Below are 20928 nucleotides of genomic sequence, written 5' to 3'. Positions count from 1 at the left end.
TGCCACTGTACACAGGGCAGATAACAGACGCTCCCGGCCCCATCCCCAGCTCGGTGGTGCCCGAGCTGTGCTCTGTGCCCTCATTCTCTTCCCACTATCAGAGGAGGCTCTCTGTCATGAGGTGAGTCCCGGGACCAGGAGACAGCTCACCCAGCAGAGCACACACTTTGCCATGCTTGAGAACCTGGAGTGGAGTCTCCAGAGCCCCACGGGAGCACCACACACAGTCCGGGGGAGAGTCCATGAATAGTGGAGCGGTGCTGTGGTGGCTCTCCTCTCTAAGTCTCTCTCTTTTTTATTGCCTCAAGGGTTATGGCTGGGGCTCGGTGCCTGTGTAACAAATTCACCACTCCCAGTGACCATTTTTTCTTTTTCTTTTAAATATCTATTTATTCCCTTTTGTTGCCCGTGTTGTTTTTATTGTTGTAGCTATTGTTGTTGTCATTGATGTCGTCGCTGTTGGATAGGACAGAGAGAAATGGAGAGAGGAGGGGAAGACAGAGAGGGGGAGAGAAAGACAGACACCTGCAGACCTGCTTCACCGCCTGTGAAGCGACTCCCCTGCAGGTGGGGAGCCCAGGAGCTGGAGCCGGCATACTTACGCTGGTCCTTGCGCTTTGCGCCACGTGCGCTTAACCCGCTGCGCTACCAGCCAACTCCCCATTTTTTTCTTTTTTTTTTTCTGACAGAGAGAAATTGAAGAAGAAGGGGAGGGAGAGAGGTGCCACAGCCCCACCACTTGTAAAGCTTACCCCCCTGCAGGTCTGAGCGCTGGTCCTTGTTCATGGTGGTGTGTACACCCTGCTGGGTCTGCCACCACCAGCCCCCTCCCTCCCTTGCTTGCTTATACTTTCTTAATTTGATAGAGATGGGCAGAAATCAAGAGACAAGGGGCAGACAGAGAGGGAGAGACAGAGAGACACCAGCAGCCCTGCTTCACTACTTGAGAAGCTTCCCCTGCAGGTGGGGACCAGCGGCTTGAACCCCAGGGCCTTGCCCATGGGGACATGTGTGTGTGCCACCGCCCAGACCTCTTTGTTTCTTTCTAGCTAAAATTAGAATAATTTCAGGAAACAAAAGAGTATGCCAGAAACAGTGGAATTGTACAGACACAAGACCTTGGCAGCAAGGAAATAAATAACAAATAAGAGACATCTCATTACCTTTATTTTATTTGTTCTTTTGTTTGAAAGACACCTGCAGACCTACTTTACCACTCATGAAGCTTTTCCCCTGTGCAGGTGGGGACAGGGGCTCAAACCCAGATCCTTGTATATTGTAACATGTGCATTTAACCAGGTATACCACCACCTGGCCCGATAAATCTTATTATTATTATTACTGCCACTAGGTATATTGCTGGAGCTCAGTGCCTACACAACAAATCCATGGCTCCTGGTGACTGTTTTTCCTGTCTAAAAATTCTTTTATTTAGGGAGCTGGGCGGTAGCGCAGCGGGTTAAGCGCACATGGAGCAAAGCGCAAGGACCAGCTTAAGTATCCCGGCTCGAGCCCCTGGTTCCCCACCTGTAGGGCAGTTGCTTCACAGGTGGTGAAGCAGGTCTGCAGGTGTCTGTCTTTCTCTTCCCCTCCTCTCTCCATTTCTCTCTGTCCTATCCAACAATGAAGACAGACAACAATAATAACTACAACAATAAAACAACAAGGGCAACAAAAAGGGAATAAATAAATAAATAAATAAAATTCTTTTATTTATTAATTAAGACAGAGAGAAGTTGAGAGGGGGAGGGAAGACATAGATGGAGAGAAAGAGAGACACCTGCAGATCTGTTTCACCACTCATGAAGCTTCACCCCTGCACATGAGGTCCAGGGGCTTGAATCCAGGTCCTGATGTGCGCGCCACACGCTCAGACACCGCCTGGCCCCTCATCGTTAAGTCCTGTCTCTAAAGAATGATTTTCTGTGATCTGGCGCAACAGTAGGACTTGATGTGTAAGGTCCCTGGTCAGACTCCTGGCTCCAGATGTGAGTGCTAGTCTGGTCTCCTTCTCCCTTTTTAAGTTCTTATTTTATTTTTATTTATTTTTTATTTATTCTTTTGTTGCCCTTGTTTTATTGTTGTAATTATTATTGTTGTTGTTATTGATGTCGTTGTTGTTGGATAGGACAGAGAGAAATGGAGAGAGGAGGGGAAGACAGAGAGGGGGAGAGAAAGACAGACACCTGCAGACCTGCTTCACCGCTTGTGAAGAGACTCCCCTGCAGGTGGGGATCCGGGGGCTTGAACTGGGATCATTGAGCTGGTCCTTTTACTTCACGCCATGTGTGCTTAACCTGCTGTGCTACCACCTGGCCCCCAAATCTTTATGTTTTTATTGGATAGAATCAGCCAGAAATTGAGAGGGAAGGTAATAGAGAGAGAGAGAGAGAGAGAGAGAGAGAGAGAGATACCTGGGGCACTGCTTCACCTCTCTCAAAGCTTTCCCCCTGCAGGTGGGGACTGGGGGATCAAACCTGAGTCCTTGTGCACTATACCAGGTGCGCCACCACCCGGCCCCTAGTTAACAATTTTGTGTACTTATTCATGTATGTGTGTGTTTTGCCATTAGTTATCATTTGGACTCTTCTCCCAGACTTCCCACATACTCACCTACAGGTAGAGTGTGTGTGTGTGTGTGTGTGTGTGTGTGTGAGAGAGAGAGAGAGAGAGAGAGAGAGAGAGAGAGAGAGAAGGAGAGATCCCACAGCACTGCTTGTGAAGCTCCCTGCAGGTGTTCCTATGTGGTGAGCCCTATTCCTTGCACAGCAAAGTGTGCACTCTGCGAGGTGAGCCGTCTCCTGGTTCCCAACAAGTGCATCCTTTTAAAAAGGTAATGGGGACAGGGACCGGCGTAAGGATCCCGGTTCGAGCCCCCGGCTCCCCACCTGCAGGGGAGTCGCTTCATGGGCGGTGAAACAGGTCTGCAGGTGTCTATCTTTCTCTCCCCCTCTCTCTTCCCCTCCTCTCTCCATTTCTCTCTATCCTATCCAACAACAAAGCAACGTCAACAATGGCAATAATAACCGCAACGAGGCTGCAACAACTAGGGCAACAAAAGGGGGAAAAATGGCCTCCAGGAGCGGTGGATTCATGGTGCAGGCACCGAGCCCAGCACTAACCCTGGAGGAAAAAAAAAAAAAAAAAAAAAGGTAATGGAGGGAGTTGGGTAGTAGCACAGCAGGTTAAGCGCCCATGGCGCAAAGCGCAAGGACCAGAGTAAGGATCCCAGTTCAGGCCCCCGGCTTCCCACCTGCAGGGGAGTCGCTTCACAGGCGGTGAAGCAGGTCTGCAGGTGTCTGTCTTTCTCTCCCCCTCTCTGTCTTCCCCTCCTGCCAGTCCCTGTTCAAGGTGCCATTTGCTGGGCTGGCTTCACGGACAGTAGAGAGATGACCAGGGACTCATGGCTGAGCTGGGAAGCAGTATCTCGTTTATTGATCAGATACATCGCCTTTTATGCATCTCTTCACCGGAAGTGGCAAGGGAAAGGAAATGACTAGGAGAGGGGGTGGAGCAAAAAAAAGAGCAAACAGAACCTAGAAAGCTTCCATCTAGCCAGTGGGGATTAAACCAACACCCTGCAGGCAGGGCGGGACCCAGGTACAACAGTGATTCTGTAAATAGACCACACTGTAAGTAATACAAGCGAACCTAATGTGATGATCAAAACAGAAGGTCTTAGAAGCAGAATTTAGAAGCAGACCAACAACCTCCTCTCTCCATTTCTCTGTGTCCTATCCAACAAGAAAGACATCAATAACAACAATAATAACTACAACAATAAAACAACAAGGACAACAAAAGGGAATAAATAAATATTTTTTAAAAATTTTTAAAAAGGTAATAGGGGCGGCAGCGGCACACCTAGTTAAACCCACATGGTACTATGTGCAAGGACCTGCACAAGGATCTGGGATCGAGCCCCTGCTCCCCACCTGCAGCAGGAACACCTCATGAGCAGTGAAGCAGGTCTGCAGGTGTCTGTCTCTGTCTGTCTGTCTATCTGTCTGTCTGTCTGTCTGTCTATCTCTATCTGTCTGTCTGTCTGTCTGTCTATCGCTGTCTGTCTGTCTGTCTGTCTATCTATCTGTCTGTCTGTCTATCTATCTATCTATCTGTCTGTCTATCTGTCTATCTGTCTATCTATCTGTCTGTCTATCTATCTATCTGTCTGTCTGTCTATCTGTCTATCTATCTGTCTGTCTGTCTGTCTATCTATCTGTCTGTCTATCTATCTATCTATCTGTCTATCTATCCCCTCCTCTCTCAGTTTCTCTGTCTTATCCAATAAAATGGAATAAAAAATTTAAAATTGGAAGTCGGGTTAAGCACATGTGGTGCAAAGAGCAAGGGCCCCCACTTAAGAATCCCAGTTCAAGCCCCCAGCTCCCCACCTGCAGGGGAGTCGCTTCACAGGCGGTGAAGCGGGTCTGCAGGTGTCTGTCTTTCTCTCCCCCTCTCTGTCTTCCCCTCCTCTCTCCATTTCTCTCTGTCCTATCCAACAACAACAACATCATTAAAAACTATAACAACAGAACAATAAGGACAAAAAAAGGGGAATAAATAAATAAATATATTTTTTTAATTTTAAAGAATTTTGTTTTTCCTTTAAAATTTTTTTTAGTTATCTTTATTTATTGAATAGAGACAGCCAGAAATCAAGAGGGAAGGGTGAGTAGAGAGGGAGAGAGACAGAGAGACACCTGCAGCCCTGCTTCACCACTCGTGAAGCTCTCCACTGTAGGTGGGAACCAGGGACTCAAACCTGGGTCCTTGCGCATTGTAATATGTGAACTCAACCAGGTGTGCCACCACCCGGCCCCCCAAAAAAAAATTTAAGGAAAAAACGGGTACCAGGAGTAATGGCTTCACAGTGCCAGTGCTGAGCCCCAGTGATAACCCCAGAGGCAATAAATAAAAGATAGTAAGGAGGCAGGGCTGTGAGTGCCCACATTATAGACATGCGAGTCTGGGTTCAAAACCCTACTCCTCACCTGCAAGGGGGAAGCTTCAAGAGTGATAAAGCAATGCGACAGGGCCAACATTCTCTCTGTGTCTGTTTCTCTCTCTCTCTCTCCCCCTCTCTACCTCTCCTCCCCTCTCAACTGCTTTTTGACCTATCAAAAAGGAATCAGTGACCACTGGAGCAGTGGATTCATAGTGCCAAGCCCCAGCTATAACCCTGGCAGCAAAAAAAAAAAAATTAAGTAAAGTGAAAAAGGTAGAAAGGCTGGGAAGATAGCATAATGGGCTATACAAACATTTCCATACTCAAGGCTCCAAGGTTCCAAGTTCAGTCCTTAGCACCACCATCAGCCAGAGCTGAGCTGGACTCTGGTGGAAAAAAAAAAAAAAAGTTTATTTATTCCGTGACAGATTGAGCAGAGCACGGCTCTGGCATCTGCAATAGCTGTGTGCACCCTGGCAAGCCCTGTGCCCTGCCCACTGAACCAGCCCCCTCCCCCCGCCTCGGTGCCCACTGTTCTGAAAGCTGCCCAGACCAGGCCAGCTCCTGGCTCCCCCTCTTCCCTGGCCTCAGAGTGTGGCACCTCGAGGCCTGGAGGTGCAGCTCCCCTCTCAGCATGGGCCAGGGGCCTGGCAGCCTGAGCAAACCTCATTCCTCCTGGGGGCTCGGGCCTGCCCCTGGGGCTTCTAGCTTCCTGGGGGAAGGTTTTTTTCCTGATTCCTGTGGTTTTGGGGTGGGGGGATGCTGCAGAAGGAGCCTTGTGGCCTTGGGCCAGAACTGGCTCCTGGGAGGGGGGCCCAGCTGGGCCTCCAACCACGGTGCCCAGTAGAACCCCCATGGCGGCACAGCCACGCGGGCTGTGGGCACTGTGACTGGCACATCCCACTCCTCTGCAGCCCCACCTCCTGGCCTCGGCCTGGTCTACCCCTGTGCAATTTCCTGCCTTCTCCCTCATTCTGTTTTTCCTCCCCAGCCCCAGGCCCCGAGCACCCGTGCTCCCCTCCAGTCACACAGCCCTCAGCTGCCCTCGTCTGTAACTGCTCAGGCCTCTGGTGCCTGGCACCCAGGGGCCCTGCCCAATGCCTGCCTCACCTACTCAGCCAGGTCTCCACTTTATTTTTAAGATCAGATTGCTTATTTACTTATTTTATTTTAGTGAGAGAGATGCAGAGACAAAGAGAGACAGACAGACAGACAGTAGAGCACTGCTCAGCTCTGGCTTATGGTGGCACTAGGGACTGAAACTAGGAACTTGGAGCCTCAGGCATGAAAGCCGTTTGTACAGTCATGACACTCTCTCCAGTCTCAGATTAGTTTACTGAGAGAGCGAGCTTCGTCAGAGTCATAGCATCACGCTGGCCCATAGGATGGATGCCTGGGATTGAACCCCAGGACCTCACTCACAGAGGGGGGGATCCTGCATGCTGCCCCCTCTCTGCCCAGCCCTGCCCACCTGCTCCCCAGCTCCCAGCTTTACTGCACCTCTAACAGTCCAGCCCGGGAGGCCTCTCCTGTCTAGCCAGTTCTTTTTGTTTTTTTAACTTTTTTTATATTTATTTATTCTCTTTTGTTGCCCTTGTTGTTTTATTGTTGTAGTTATTATTGTTGTTATTGATGTCATCGTTGTTGGATAGGACAGAGAGAAATGGAGAGAGGAGGGGAAGACAGAGAGGGGGGCGAGAAAGACAGACACCTGCAGAGTTGCTTCAATGCCTGTAAAGCGACTCCCCTGCAGGTGGGGAGCCGGGGGCTCGAACTGAGATCCTTACGCTGATCCTTGTGCCCGACTCCCTAGCTAGTTCTTTTCTGAACCAGCCAACACAAAGGCAGATTCCCTCCACACTGGGGGCACAGTGCCTGGAGGCTGCGGGGCAGCACAGACAGTGAATGGGATCTTGGGGGGAGCCCACCTTGTAATAGGGGCAGTCTGGAAACAGAACAGAGTCTGTTGGGTGCCTGGGCCTCCCTAAGAGGTGGGGGTGGGGCAGCCTGACTGGAAAGGAAACAGCTGAGGAGTGGGGGAGCTTGAGGGAGTGCTCCTGAGTCCTGAGGCCATTGTGGCTGGGGGGGCACAGTCCTGGACAGATGGACACACGAAGGCCCGCCCATGGATGGCACCTACGTGCCACACATGCAGCCCAGGCTCAGACCCCGGCACCGTATGGAGGGTTCTGTGGCGCTCAGGAAGGTCCGGTGCTGCGGTGCCCCCTCTTTCCCTCCGTCCTTATCTGAATGAAAACGCAGCCCTGGGAACAGTGAGCTGGCACATGCGAGACTCTGTCTCTGCAACAAAAAGGCCCGTTCAGGACCAGTCAGCCTGGGGGGTGGCGCTCGTTCTCAACATACCCTTCCCAGACCCCACTCCCCACCCCGCTCCCAGAATGCCCCACGGAGCACTAGCCCAGCTCCCAAGTTAGGAGCTGTCACTTCTCAGAGGCCTTAGGGGGACGTGTCTCTCACACAAGTCAGAGCCTCCCCAGCTTTGATGTCTCCCTGCTGGTCCAGTCCAGCCTCTCTGTCCTTCTGTCCCTCTGTCACTTCCTAAACTCCCCCACACACACACACACCCCAGAAGCAGGCATCTGCTGACAGTAATGAGCTGCCCTCTCTCCCCTGGCCCCCATTGCCCCCCCACCCCGTTTCCGACCTGCCATCTGCCCGGGTCTTTGGCACACTGCCGAGATCTCTCCTCCCAGCTGAGGGTGGGGGGGGTGGAATGGGAACTCCCCTAACTGTGCCACCTCCTTGTTTGACCTCAGCGACCTCTCTGTCCTCTCCCAGCCTCCCAGACTGCAACCCCTCTTTCTGCAGCTGCTGTTTCGCTGTTTCCCTCCTCCACGGGGTCCAGTCGGGGTGGAAGGCCGGGTGCTACACCTCACGGGGGTGGGGGCGAGAGTGGGGTGGGGGTTTGCTGGGCTGGTGGTCCCTGTAAGCCAAGTCTCTCCCAGGAGTCCTCCCAGGGCCGAGGGCAGGCTCCTGTGGCTCCAGTGACCATCCTTGCCTCATAGGTACTTCCCTCTTCTTTGGGGGTGCACAGAGGCAGGCCGGGGAGCTTCCAGCAGTGGGGTGTGGGGCCAGGTGTGGTCCACCCCCCACAGCCTCAGCAGGGTGGGACACTCCCCTCACCCCAGGCCTCTATGGGAACTGTTACTGCTAAGCCCACAAACTTGGGGCTTTGGGGCCTGCTCCCTCTTAGCTGTGCAGCTGTGTGTGTGTGGCCTTGGGCAAGTGAGCCGTGCCTCAGTCTCTCTATCTGATGTGGGTGCCTGGCACCCTCAGGTCATCCAGCACGGTGAGGGAGTAACGCAGCTCTGTGGCAACAGGGGTGCCGCTCTCCTCAGGGCAGTGGATGCACAGAGCTGCACCTGGGACCCTGTGGGGTCTTGGCTAGTGAGCGGATGGTGTGGCGGCACAGGAAAGCGTAGGATGGGGGCGGCATTCAGCCCACAGCTGGGGCCTGTCTGCTGGGCATCAGGGCATCTGAGTGCCTGCTGGGGTGGGTAGGAGGACAGGGTCTGACTGGTCTCACATCCAAGCCTGGGTTTCTCAGAAGTCAGGCTGGACAGACAGAGCAGGAGAGACCGGAGCCGGGTGGGTGCTAAGTGAGGGTCTGGTCAGCAAAACCCAAAGCCGCCAACTTTGCAAGGGCTTGAGCCAGCAAAGACAAAGGCTCTGTGAGGAGGCAGGGAGGGAGCATGCAGCCCCTTCCAGAATGAGCTGGTGGGAAGGACAGAGCTGCGGGCAGGCTGAGCACAGTGGAGTCACACAAGTGTCAAGAGCAGGCCAGGGGTTCAAATCCCAATCTCCTGGCGCTTGGTCAATGGGCCCCGGGTCTTTGCAGCCTGTCTTCCATGGGCTTTGAGCACTGAGGCGGTTTTGTTGCTCTGCCAGCATCAGACGCTTTAGTAGTGAAAGTGTTGAGCGGGTGCATGGGGGGTCGGAGGGATAGGTGGAGGGAGGGATGGGAGGATGGATGGGTGGGTGAGTGGGTGGGTGAGTGGATGGATGGATGGATGGATGGATGGATAGAAGATGAGGTATGGAGAGACTGATGTGGGGATTGAAGATGGCTGGAAGGGTGAAGAGATGGGTGGACTGGTGGGTGTAAGAATAGAGGGAGGGAGGGATAAACGAATGATGGATAGAGGGATGGATGAGTGGATAAGTGATGGGTGGAGGAGGGATGAACAGAGAGTGGAGGGATGGATGAAAGGATGGATGGTTGGCTGTTTGAGGGAATGATGGAGGGGTGGAGGAAAAGAGGGATGAAGGGTGGAGGGTTAGATGGAGAAGGAAGGAGAGGAAGGGTGGAGGGAGAGGGAGACAGATGAGGGCAGAAGAGTGGAGAGGCGGAGAAAGGGGTGTCGGAGGAGTGAGCAAGGTTGTGCAGACGAGGGGCCGACTATGCTCTGGCTAGGGTGGGGGGTCCTCTTGGGGTCGCTCTCATAGTGGCTGCTGGGGCTGCTGTGCTGGAGGGCTGGGGTGCGGGTCCCACTGGTCTGAGAGGGGCCTCGAGCCGAGCCCCAGGCTGGGCAGGTGCAGGGAGCCGTCCATGGCAGCCACGGCCTGCAGGCTCTGTGCATCCAGGAGGCCTTGCTTGGCACAGCCCAGACCCTGTCCCTGGGCAGCCCAGCCGGCAACCTTCCTCCCCCGCTTCCCGACCTTTCCCGGCTGCCCAGAACCAATGGGTTAATTAGATAACGGAGCCTTTGATTAGCGGGGGAGGGGGAGGCCTCCCCTCGCAGGGAAGGGGGGCCCGGAGGAGGGCGGAGAGGAGCCCTCCCCACTCGGAAGGAGAGAAAGAAGGAGGGAGGATGGGGAGGGAGGGCGCTAGGCACAGCTTGGCTCTGCACTGCCATGTGACTAGAAATTGTAATCGCTGGGAGCGAGGCAGAGAGACAGAGTCAGCAAGAGAGCCGCAGACACAGGGAGGACAGACAGAGGGACAGATGTTTGGACTTGACCCATTGAGAAGGGGATGGGGCAAGAGTGAAGGGGAGATGGAGGAGAAGGAGAGGAGGGTTCTGACGAGGGAGTGAGAAGTGCCTGCAAAGGGGACTGGGAGCACTGGGACAGACTGAGGGAAGGACAGACAGACGGCAGGCAGAGAGCAGTGGGGGCCCTGGGTGGAAGAAGAGCCTCCTGGTGGGGCCCCGACAAGTAGGGGTGGGGGCAGGCGCCGGAGGGGGGGGCGGCAGGGCGGGGAGGAGGCCCGGACTGCCGCAGTGGCCTGCCAGAAGCCTCCCCTGGGGTGGGAAGGGCGACAGGCAAGGAGGGGGGGGGCGTGGGGAGACCCAGGAAACCCTGCGCCCCCCCCAGCACGACCTCCACGGGCAGCCCTGGAGAACGGGGACTGCAGAGCCCCCACCAGCTGGAGGCATGTGGAGGGGGGTTCTGGGGGCGCAGGGAGAGGCCCAGCGGAAGCCGAGCCACTGGGGTGAGTGTCCCTCGCCGCGCTGTAGTTGTCGTCCTGTGGGGGGACAAGGACAGGAGATTGCGGAGGGTGGAGGGCGAGGGAGGGCCTCTGCAGAAGCCGCCATGGGGCTGCGGGGGAGGGGGTATAGGCTGGCAGCTGGAGGTCGGCCACAGAGAGACAGGCTGCAGAGGGCCTGCAGGGGCTAAGGGGACCTGCACCCCTGGGGGCCCACCCTCAAACCTCTAAGCCCTGCCTGGCCATCTCAGCCTCAGGATGGGGATGGAGGGGCAGGCTCAGAGCTGAGCATAGGTCCATCAGGGTGGGGGAGAGGACCCCACCCCCACACAGAGCATACGTGCCCCCACACACAGACAGAATTTATCTGTATCTCTGTCTCTGTTCCCTTTGTCTCTCTCTGTAATTCTGTCTCTTTGTCTCTCTCTCTCCCTTTTTTCATTGCTATGTCCCTCTGTCCATTTCATTGCTGTCTCTCTATCCCTCTGGTCCCACTCCCTCGATCTCCCTCGCCACCCCCCCCCAGCACCCAGCACACAGAATATACACATCTATCTGAGTTAAAATGATCCTGGAAACCACAGGGAGAGGGAGTGGATTGTGAGTGTCCATAGGTCTGAGGCTGCCGTCAGAGGCCCGTGTGGCACCCCTGGGGTGCGTGTTTGTGCAACCTCTGCGGGGGGGGGGTGGGGGAGGGGCGCCGGTGTTCTGGTGTCTTTGTGTGTTCTGTGCGGTGGGGCAGCTGGGCCTTGCCCTACCCCCTCCCGGCCCTGAGCACCTGGCAGCTCCCTCCACAGCCCCCAGCCACTGCCAGAGGGCTTCCCAGACGTCTGCTGCCTTCTCCTGCTGCCGACCAGGCCCGTTCCTGACTCCCCTGGGGAGGGGCCAGGAGGACAGGGTGGGAGTCACAGGAAGACTCCACTGAGGACTAGCCCACGAGGCCCCAGGTCCTCGGCCCCGTCGGCCACCCAGCCCCGTCCTGGTCCTGCGGCAGGTACTGGCACGGGGCCACCAGGCGGGTTCTGCCTCCGGCACCTGCAGTCCAGGGCCAGCGGGGGCCTGCAGGCAGCTGGCAGCACCTGGCCCCTCCCGCCTCCCTGCCCTCACCTGGACCTGAGAGGGGTGGCGGTGGTTTTGGAGGTGGGTCTTGGGATGGGAGCTGCCGTGCTGGTGTAGGGCACTCCAGCCAGGGAGCAGTGAGGCAGTGAGGTGCTGGGCCATGGAAGGGTGCTCTGGGCCAGCTGGCAAAAGGTCTGGTGGCTGGGGCCCCGATGGGTGACTTCCGGCCTGGACTCCTCCTCCTCTGCCACCTCTGTCTCGTCTGTCCCTCTCACTGTCTCCTTCATCCAGCTCTCTGTCTGTCTCTCATAAATCACTGTCAGAGATGATTTGGGCAGCCTCCTCCACTTACCAGTCAGTGGCCTTGGAGCACAGGGTCCCTCCACACCCCAGCCCTACTCCCCCAGGCCCCAGCCCTGTCTCCAGTTGTGCACAGGGAGCCTGAGGAAGGGGAGGGCAGTGGGCCAACCTCTGGGACTGTCTCCCTCACCGGGCAGGGGCAGGGCAGGGCGGGGGGGGGGGGGGCGGCAGCACAGCGGAGGCCTGTTCCTGAGCTCTCCTCTCCTCTCCCCTGCAGCCCCCCGGCGCCCACGTGGAGCATGAACATTGAGGATGGCGTGCGCCCGCGGCTGCCCGTGCCCCCCACCGCCGCCTGGTAGGATGTCCTGGCCCCACCGGGCCCTACTCTTCCTCTGGCTCTTCTCACCACCCCTGGGGGCTGGCGGGGGCGGCGTGGCCCTGACCGCGGCCGCCGGAGGGGGGTCCCCGCCGGCCACCTCCTGCCCCGCGGCCTGCTCCTGCAGCAACCAGGCCAGCCGGGTCATCTGCACGCGGAGGGAGCTGGCAGAGGTGCCAGCCAGCATTCCCGTCAACACGCGGTACCTGAACCTTCAGGAGAACGGCATCCAGGTGAGTGGGCAGGCGGGCATGGCGACGGCAGGGTGCGGGCGGCCCACACCGGGCCCCAAGGGCTGCATCTGGAACCCTGTCACTGGAGCAGGCACCCTCTGCCCTGATCCCTGCCGGCATGTGAGGCCCCCCGGTGGCAGGCCCCGCTGAGCACAGACTTCAGGGGTACCCGCCGCACCCACAGCCCGGCCTGGGTAGGCTCGGCTCCCGGCTTGTCTCTGCTCGGCGGAGTGGCCGTCCTCTCCCTGTGGGGAGCTCTGCTGACTGACACTGTGCTGTGGGCAGAGCCAGGCTGGTCTTGAAAGATCCGCCCGCGTACGACAGGGGGCGGGGTGGGCATCAGAGCATCACCTAGCACACGTGGTGCTGGGGACCGAACCGGGCTCGTGCTTTCAGGCCCTGGGCCACCTTCTAGCGGCTTTTGGAAAGCTGGGTCTCCCCATGTCCCTGGTCCTGGAGATCGACTGTCCAGCTCTGACCGTCTCCAGATGTTGCCAGATGTCACCTGGGGTGGGGGTCGGTGACTCACTGGATTGAGCTGCACCGCTGGAAAGATGCTTGGCCCATCCGACCCTCGGCAAAGGGAGGCCTTCTTGGGGGGAGTCTAGACCAGCCCCCTCCACTTCCTACTCTACACCCAGACAGGGAAGGGACAACTGCCCACCCAGCTGGTCTGGAGAAACTGGGGCCAGCCTCCCCCCAGGGCCTCAAACCCAGGGCCTCGCACATAGAAAGACATTGGTTGTACTGAGTCAGCCGCCTCCCTGCCCCTCCGGGTCAAGTGTCCTAAGCCACCATGCCCACTGTGGTAGCCTGGCTCGGGCCCCAGGGGACACCTGAGAGCAGCACCAGCACCAGAAGGTGGCTGAGGGGCAGGACAGCCTGCTGTGGGGCTGGTGTCAGGGAGGCCGTCCCAGGCCCTGCATCTGGGTGAGCGTCTGTTAATGCAGCCCCCTTGAGGCCGGCATCCTGGACACAGGACACACGGTTCTGACCATGAAGCAGGGGCAAGGCTGATGGGGGTGGGTGAGGCCCATAGACTCTGGATCTTCCTTGCAGGGGGGAGCCGCAGACTTTTCCTACAGGGTGGGTGTTGGCAGTGCAGGGGAGTCAGGCTGGCCCCAGGGCTCCGAGCTCTCCAGGCGCCAGGCCCGTCTGCTCAGGTGTCGTCAGCCCGTCTACCTGGCTTCTGGCCTACAAACCCGTGTGCTGTGTGACATGGGGGGGGTGAAGTCTCACACATGTAGGTGGGGACCGCTGAGCAGCCGCCCGCCCCAGATATGTATTTTTTTCATTTACTTGTTTTTTTTATTTTTTAAAAATGGATTTTTAAAAAATATTTTTTAAATATTTATTTATTCCCTTTTGTTGCCCTTGTTGTTTTATTGTTGTAGTTATTGATGTAGTTCGTTGTTGGATAGGACAGAGAGAAATGGGAGAGAGGAGGGGAAGACAGAGAGGGGGAGAGACAGACAGACGCCTGCAGACCTGCTTCACCGCCTGTGAAGCGACTCCCCTGCAGGTGGGGAGCCGGGGGCTCGAACCGGGATCCTTATGCCGGTCCTGGCGCTTTGCGCCACGTGCCACATGTGCTTATCCCCCTGCACTACTGCCCGACTCCCTATTTATTTTATTTAGAGGAGAGAGGAAGAGAGGAGAGACCACCACACTGTTCCACCATCTGTGGAGCTCCCTCAGTCTGTCCTTGGTCCTCCCATGTGGTGCTGGGGCTCAAACTCGGGACTTGGAGCAAGGCAAGACATGTTCTCTGCCCACTGAGCTACCTCCCGTCTCCTCTGCAGCCCTTTGATACATGTGCCATGATGGAGTCCTGTACGCCCACGTGACTGTCTTTTTTAGCCATTATTTTGCTGCCAGGGTGATTGCTGGGACTCAGTGCCTGCATGGCTCCATGACTCCCAGCAGCTATTTTTTTTTTCCTTTTTCAACAAATGTATTTATTAATGAGAAAGGAGAGAAAGAGAGAAAACACCAGACCATCACTCTGGTACATGTGGTGCCGGGGATTAAACTCAAGACCTCGTATTTGAGACTCCAAGGCATTAACCCTCTGCACTGCTTCCCCAGCTGCTTTCTCTGCCTTCCTGACAGAGCATGGAGACAGGGAGAAGGCGGGGGAGACACCTGTCGCACTGCTCCTCTGCTCACGAAGCTTCCCCCCTGCAGGTGGGAACGGGGTCCTCTCAAATGATAACATGTGTGCTGTACCCAGCCCGTTTCTATCTGCTTTTAAAGATTTACTCATTACCTAGAGAGACAAGCAGGGCGTATTTCCGGCATGTGACACGGTGCTGGGGTTTGAACCCTGTACCTCATACCTACCCAGCGCCCTCCCGGGCTGCCCCTGTGAGCATCTCCGTCAGCCGCGCCAGGCCCACCGCCTCGGAGCGCCCTGTGCGTTGAGCAGCAGCAGCGGCTCGCCAGGGTGACAGGGTGGGGACTCTTGACTGCAGAGCCTAACCCCAGGGCTCTCTGAACCCTGACTCTGGAGCCCAGCAGGCCCCTCAAAACTGCACAACCCAGAAGGGGAGGAGAGGTGCCCATGGGCTGTCTGTCAAGGTGGCCTCCCTCCTGGACACCTGCAGAGATGGAGGGGGCGTGGGGCCCCAGGAGGGCAGTCAAAGGACCCTAAAACTGAAGAGTGGCCGGTGGGACAGCTTTGCCATGTGCACGCAGCACCGGGTTGGAGAGCGTCCCCACTGCACTGAAGGGAGCTGTCTCTTTCTCTCTCTCTACCTGTCTCTATGTAAGAACGGATGGGTGGGTGGATGTCAAACTGGGGAGACAGCCCAGCTGGTAGGTCACAGGACTTACAGACCTAAGGCTCCCAGCTCAAACCCCGACACTGCATTTACCTGAATGGTGCTCTGGCTTCTCTGTGTCTGTGTCTCGTGTGAGATGTGCTCAGTCAAATGTAAGTAAGATAAGTCTTTTTATTTATTTATTCATTTATTTCTTTTTATTGCCACCAGGGTTATCTCTGGGGCTTGGTGCCAGCACTACAAATCTACCACTTCTGGTGGCCATCTTTTCCTTTTTTCTTTCTGTTCTTTATTAGATAGGATAGAGATAAATTGAGGGGGGAAAAAAAGCCCTGCAGCCCTGCTTCACCACTTATGAAACTTTCCCCCTGCAGGTGGGGGCCAGGGGTTCAAACCTGGGTCCTCGCGCATTGTAACATAGGCACTCAACCAGGTGCGCCACTGCCCAGCCCCAAGTCTTTTTTTAAAATATAAATTGAAAAGGAATAAACATAGTGGTTGCTGTTGGGCTGAGGGAAAATGCAGCAGTGGTGCTGCAGACTCACAGTGGCATCCCCAGAGGCCTCGGGTTCCATCCCCAACACCGTGTATGCTGGAGCTGAGCAGAGCTCTAGCTCTCTCATGAATGTGAGTTAAGTCCTTTTAAAAATTAACTTGTTATTAGGAGGATTGATGCCTCACAGTTGGAAACGTTAACTTTTTAATTTTCCATGCCGAAAAAAATTGTAAGGGGCCAGATGGTGGCACATCTGGTTGAGTGCACATGCTACAATGTGCAGGGACCTGGGTTCAAGCCCCTGGCCCCCGCCTGCAGTGGGGAAGCTTCACAAGTGGTGAAGCAGGGCTGCAGGTATCTTCTGTCTCTCACCTTCTCTTTCTCTCTCTCTTTTAAACAATTCTGTTTAAAATGTTCTCATTATCTTTATTTATTACATAGAGACAACTAGAAATTGAGAGGGAAGGGGTTGATAGAAAGGGAGAGAGACAGACAGACGTCTGCAGCGTCACCACTCACAAAGCCTTTCTCCCAAGTGGGGACCCAGGTCCTTGCTCTTCGTAGCATATGGGCTTGACCAAATGCGCCACCACCTGGCCCCTCTCCCCTCCTCTATCTCCTCTTTCCTTCTTTTTATAAATTATTTTTTAATATTAATTTATTTATTCCCTTTTGTTGCCCTTGTTGTTTTATTGTTGTAGTTATTATCATTGTTATTGATGTTGTTGTTGTTGGATAGGACAGAGAGAGGGAGAGAAAGACAGACACCTGCAGACCTGCTTCACCGCCTGTGAAGCGACTCCCCTGCAGGTAGGGAGCCGGGGGCTCGAACTGGGATCCTTATGCTGGTCCTTGTGCTTTGCGCACAAACCCGCTGTGCTACCGCCTGACTCCCGCCCTTCTTTCCCTCTTGGCAGCTCTGTCTCCATCGAAATTAATTAATTGACTAAATCAACAGAGATTCAAGTCCTGCCCAGGTATTAGTGAGTCCTGCCTCCAGTTGACAGTGAAGCCCTGCTGTGCCTATGCGAAGACATTTTGAGGTTGTTTGTCACGGGGCGGGTAGAAGTCAGTTGAGGACAGGTAGGAGTGCCACCTGGCTAGCAGCACAGGGACAAAAGCTAAGCACAGCTCCACAGCTGAAGGCCACCTTGTGCCCCTCACAGTTCTGTCTCTGAACATGCTTGGCTAGGGTCAGGGCTTGAGAGAGAGAGAGAGACATGGAGAGAACGTGAGTGGTTGGTGCTCTGAACATCTGTGAATTTACCGCCTCCAGGCTGACTTCTCCACTCAGGTGGGTGGACCAAGAGAGATGTCAGAGTGTCTGAGCTTCCCCTGGTGCTGTAGGGCCGCCCATGTAGTGTGGAGGTTCAAACCCAGGTCATATTCATGGCAAGGCATTGGCCTTGCTTGGTGAGCAATCTTCTGGCCTGTATTTAAAAAGAAGAAGAAGAAGAAGAAGAAGAAGAAGGAGGAGGAGGAGGAGGAGGAGGAGGAGGAGGAGGAGGAGGAGGAGGAGGAGGAGGAGGAGAAGAAGAAGAAGAAGAAGAAGAAGAAGAAGAAGAAGAAGAAGAAGAAGAAGAAGAAGAAGAAGGTATTCCATTTGCTGATGAGAGGAAGAACCAGTGTCCTGGCACATGTGCTGCTGGGGGGTTGAACTCAGGACCCCTTGCTCCAGGGTTTAAGGCTCTTCCACTGCACCCACTCCTGCCCACCCCGCCCCACCATGTTCTGCTGCTGTTACTGTTATTATTATCGACGTGTTTATTTACTTACTTGTGTGCATGCTGGAGGCATCTGTATGGAACTGAACTCCAGACCTCACTCCCGCAGGTTCTGCGCTCTCCAAGTCACCTGCCCAGCCCCTTGTTGCTGTTATTTTATTTTCAGAGAAAAAGTGGTGTCCACTCTATGCTGGGTTACCATGGGTGCTGGCACCTGGGGGTGCAGCCACACCCCTCTCCCGACCCTCCTTGCCTGTGCAGCCTCAGACTCACTCTTGGTACTGTGGGGCCAGAGGGGAGAGGGGAGCCCTGTGCACCCTGACCCTTTGGGGGGCCTCCGTTAGGCAGTGAGGGCCTGATGCCAGAGACCTGTCCAGTGGCCACTTGCTAGTTGAGGAGGCAGGGTTCCCCGCCACGCGTCCCATGGATAAGTGTCCATGATGGGAGGACTCACGCCAAGGAAATGAGTCCCCAACTGCCCCTGGAACAGGGGGTGTTCTGAGGTCTCCTAGGTCAGGCTGCTCACCCCAGCCCCGGCCAGGAATCCAGGGACCCCGCACTGGTCTGTCTCTAGGGAACTGGCATCCCCTCCTAGGACACAGCAGGAAGGCAGGGGGTGGGTGATTGTCTGAACACCCCTCCTTGGCAAATACTCAAAGACAAAAACAAAAAAAAACAAGCCAGCTGAGGCGGGTCTAGGTGGGAGGTTAGAGCGTGGTGTGGAAAACTGAGAAGTGTTACACATGGACCAACTACTGTATTTTACTGTCGACTATAAGCCATTAATCCGCCCCCAATAAAGGGGGGAAGAAGCCACCTATCTGAAATGGTCTCTGGAGTGAGAAGTGGGGCACTGGGGCCATGGGGGGGTCCTGCCTGTCCTGTGTTGGCCATGTGGGCTTCACATGAGGAAGCCCACCAAGTGCCAGGAGTCAGGTATGGGCACTGAGAGGCGATGGGAGCACTAAGGGTTATGAGGACCCCCGAGACAGTGCTCCCCAGGAAGGAGAACCGGGAGGGAAGCTGGGGTGCCCACGGGAGACTGCGGGCTGGGGATGCCAGTGTGCTGAGGGCCACCTCCCTGCCGAGATGGCCTGGGGTCCCGTGCCCACAGGCAGGGCCTGCTGAGGTGACCTCACAGAAGCCCCTGCTGGAGCACCCCCCTCCCGTCCGCAGGCGCTGGCTGGGAACAAGCCCGTCCTGCGAAGGACTCCCTCTCTCTCAGTGCCGGGGCCGGCATTCTGTGAAATGTCAGACGAGCGGGTCACGGAACAGCCACGTCTGCCTCTGCCCTGGGCCCAAGCATGGCCGAGCTGGCCGGCATACAGGCCTGGAGCCTGTGGACACAGCTCACATCTAGGAGCAGGGCAGGGTGACGCTGGCTCGGGGGTAGCTCCATTCCCGGGGCCAGAAGCTGCATTCGCCCACCCCAGGTCCCCCCCCCCCCGCCGCTGCCCCGCCCGCTGCCCCGCTGCCCGCACCTCCCACCTGAGCTGTTTCCCGCGGCTTTGTGCTCAGGGCTGCCTGGTTGCAGGCCGCAGCGTCTGGGGGAGCCTGCTGGAGACGCTTTCTTTGTCTCCGGGTTTCACTCGGCTGCTGTGGCTGGCTGTGCGCATGCTCATCTAAGTGTGAGGAGTGTGGTGTGTTGTTGGTGTGTCCGTCTGCGTGAGTGTGTGTGTGTGTGTGTGTGTCTGCGTATTGGGGTGTGTGTGTGTGTGTGTGTGTGTGTGTGCTGTGTATTGGGGTGTGTGTGTGTATGTGTATTGGGGTGTGTGTGTGTGCTGTGTATTGGGGGTGTGTGTGTATGTGTATTGGGGTGTGTGTGTGTATGTGTATTGGGGTGTGTGTGTGTATGTGTATTGGGGTGTGTGTCTGCTCCCACGTGTCGTGTTGACGGCAGCGGAGATGAGTCTCCTCAGTGGGAGCCCCACCCCCGTCAGGCAGCCTGGCGCTGCCCCCCCCCAACACCTTGGGGGGCCACATGGAGAGTTGTGAGTCTACACTGGGGGACCGCTGGGTCAGAGGGCAACAGAGTCTGACCCTGGACACCCCTACACCTCACGAGGCTGTCAGGAGCCCTCGGGGGCGCCGTGAGGCAATGCAGGGCCAGGGCTGTGCCCCCACCCTGAGAAGTGCCCAGAGCTGCTCCCGAGGGTCCCGTCCGACAATGAGCCAGGCCAGTAGGTGCTGGGGGGTCGGGGGGTGTCCTGTCTACAGGATGTAGAGTGCAGTTTCTTCAAGATGCTCGGGAGTCAGCACTTGCGCCCTGAGGCCCTGGGTTCAATTCCCAGCACTGCATATGCCAGTGTCAGTCTCTCTGAGAAGACAAATATTTAAAAATAAATCAATAGAATATGGCTTCCAAGGCTACCTAATGCCTCTGGGAAACGCTTAGTACGTCACAGCCGTGAAGGAAGCAAATAGGGTATCCACTTGCTTCCCGTCAGCACTTCCTGTCCTCTGGGATGTGGGGGGCTCGTCTCCTCTGCATCCTCTCCACCTCCTTGGCACATAATCCTTTCTGTAATCAGGAGAGATTAAACTAGAAACTAGCGAATGTGAAAATGTCATGCCAGCCGAAGAAGGGAAGTCTGTTCTGGGGCTGGCTCTCCTTCCCCAGAGAAGGGACGGGAGTGGGGGACCTGGGGGGGAGGGGTGCAGAGTGGGGCCCAGGTGGCCGGGGCTGGGAGGAGGACGTCAGGGAAGGCAGCGCTCGGCGAAGACCCCCACATTGTGTGCGTTGTGCATGACCACAGCAAGCAGCAGACGTGGCTGTTCCGTGACCCGCTCGTCTGACATTTCACAGAATGCCGGCCCCGGCACTGAGAGAGAGGGAGTCCTTCACAGGACGGGCTTGTTCCCAGCCAGCGCCTGCGGACGGGAGGGGGGTGCTCCAGCAGGGGCTTCTGTGAGGTCACCTCAGCAGGCCCTGCCTGTGGGCACGGGACCCCAGGCCATCTCGGCAGGGAGGTGGCCCTCAGCACACTGGCATCCCCAGCCCGCAGTCTCCCGTGGGCACCCCAGCTTCCCTCCCGGTTCTCCTTCCTGGGGAGCACTGTCTCGGGGGTCCTCATAACCCTTAGTGCTCCCATCGCCTCTCAGTGCCCGTACCTGACTCCTGGCACTTGGTGGGCTTCCTCATGTGAAGCCCACATGGCCAACACAGGACAGGCAGGACCCCCCATGGCCCCAGTGCCCCACTTCTCACTCCAGAGACCGTTTCAGAGAGAGAGAGTGGCACATGGGTACCCCTCCCTGGTGCCCTACCTCAAACCTAGGCCCTAAGGTACGTGCATGCTACCCCATCAGCTAGCTCCCAGTCTCCATGGGGGGGGGTTGCCCAGAGCACTGCTCAGTTATGGAAGGGGTGGGGGGCTGGGAGCTGGGGACTGGCCCTGAACACAGGTCCTGGGCACTAGCACTGCTGATCCCCCTTCCCCACCCCCTTCTATTTTATTGGATAGAGACAGCCAGACATCGAGAAAGAAGGGGGTGATAGAGAGAGACAGAGAGATAGCTGCAGCCCTGCTTCACCGCTTGTAAAGTTTTCCCCCTGCAGG

The 20928-nt window shown here is 56.3% G+C and overlaps 1 protein-coding gene across 2 annotated transcripts in view; it reads left to right on the top strand.

Annotated features, from left to right (window-relative positions):
- LRRC4B (leucine rich repeat containing 4B) overlaps positions 1-20928 on the top strand; it is a 41909-nt gene that overhangs the window by 4633 nt on the left and 16348 nt on the right. The window contains exons 1-2 of one of the 2 annotated variants that reach the window (XM_060174892.1): positions 9819-10403; positions 12034-12365. In XM_060174892.1, coding sequence (XP_060030875.1) covers positions 12069-12365 — 297 coding nt within the window. In that variant the 5' untranslated portion in view covers positions 9819-10403; positions 12034-12068. Of the gene's footprint in view, positions 1-9818; positions 10404-12033; positions 12366-20928 lie in introns of those variants that run through there. The other variant, XM_060174895.1, reaches the window with a different exon arrangement.

This window comes from Erinaceus europaeus, chromosome 2 (assembly GCF_950295315.1).
Source record: "Erinaceus europaeus chromosome 2, mEriEur2.1, whole genome shotgun sequence".
NCBI classification, from domain to species: Eukaryota; Metazoa; Chordata; class Mammalia; order Eulipotyphla; family Erinaceidae; genus Erinaceus; species Erinaceus europaeus.
Note: the sequence above shows the minus strand (reverse complement) of the source record. Positions and strands in the feature narration are given on the sequence as shown.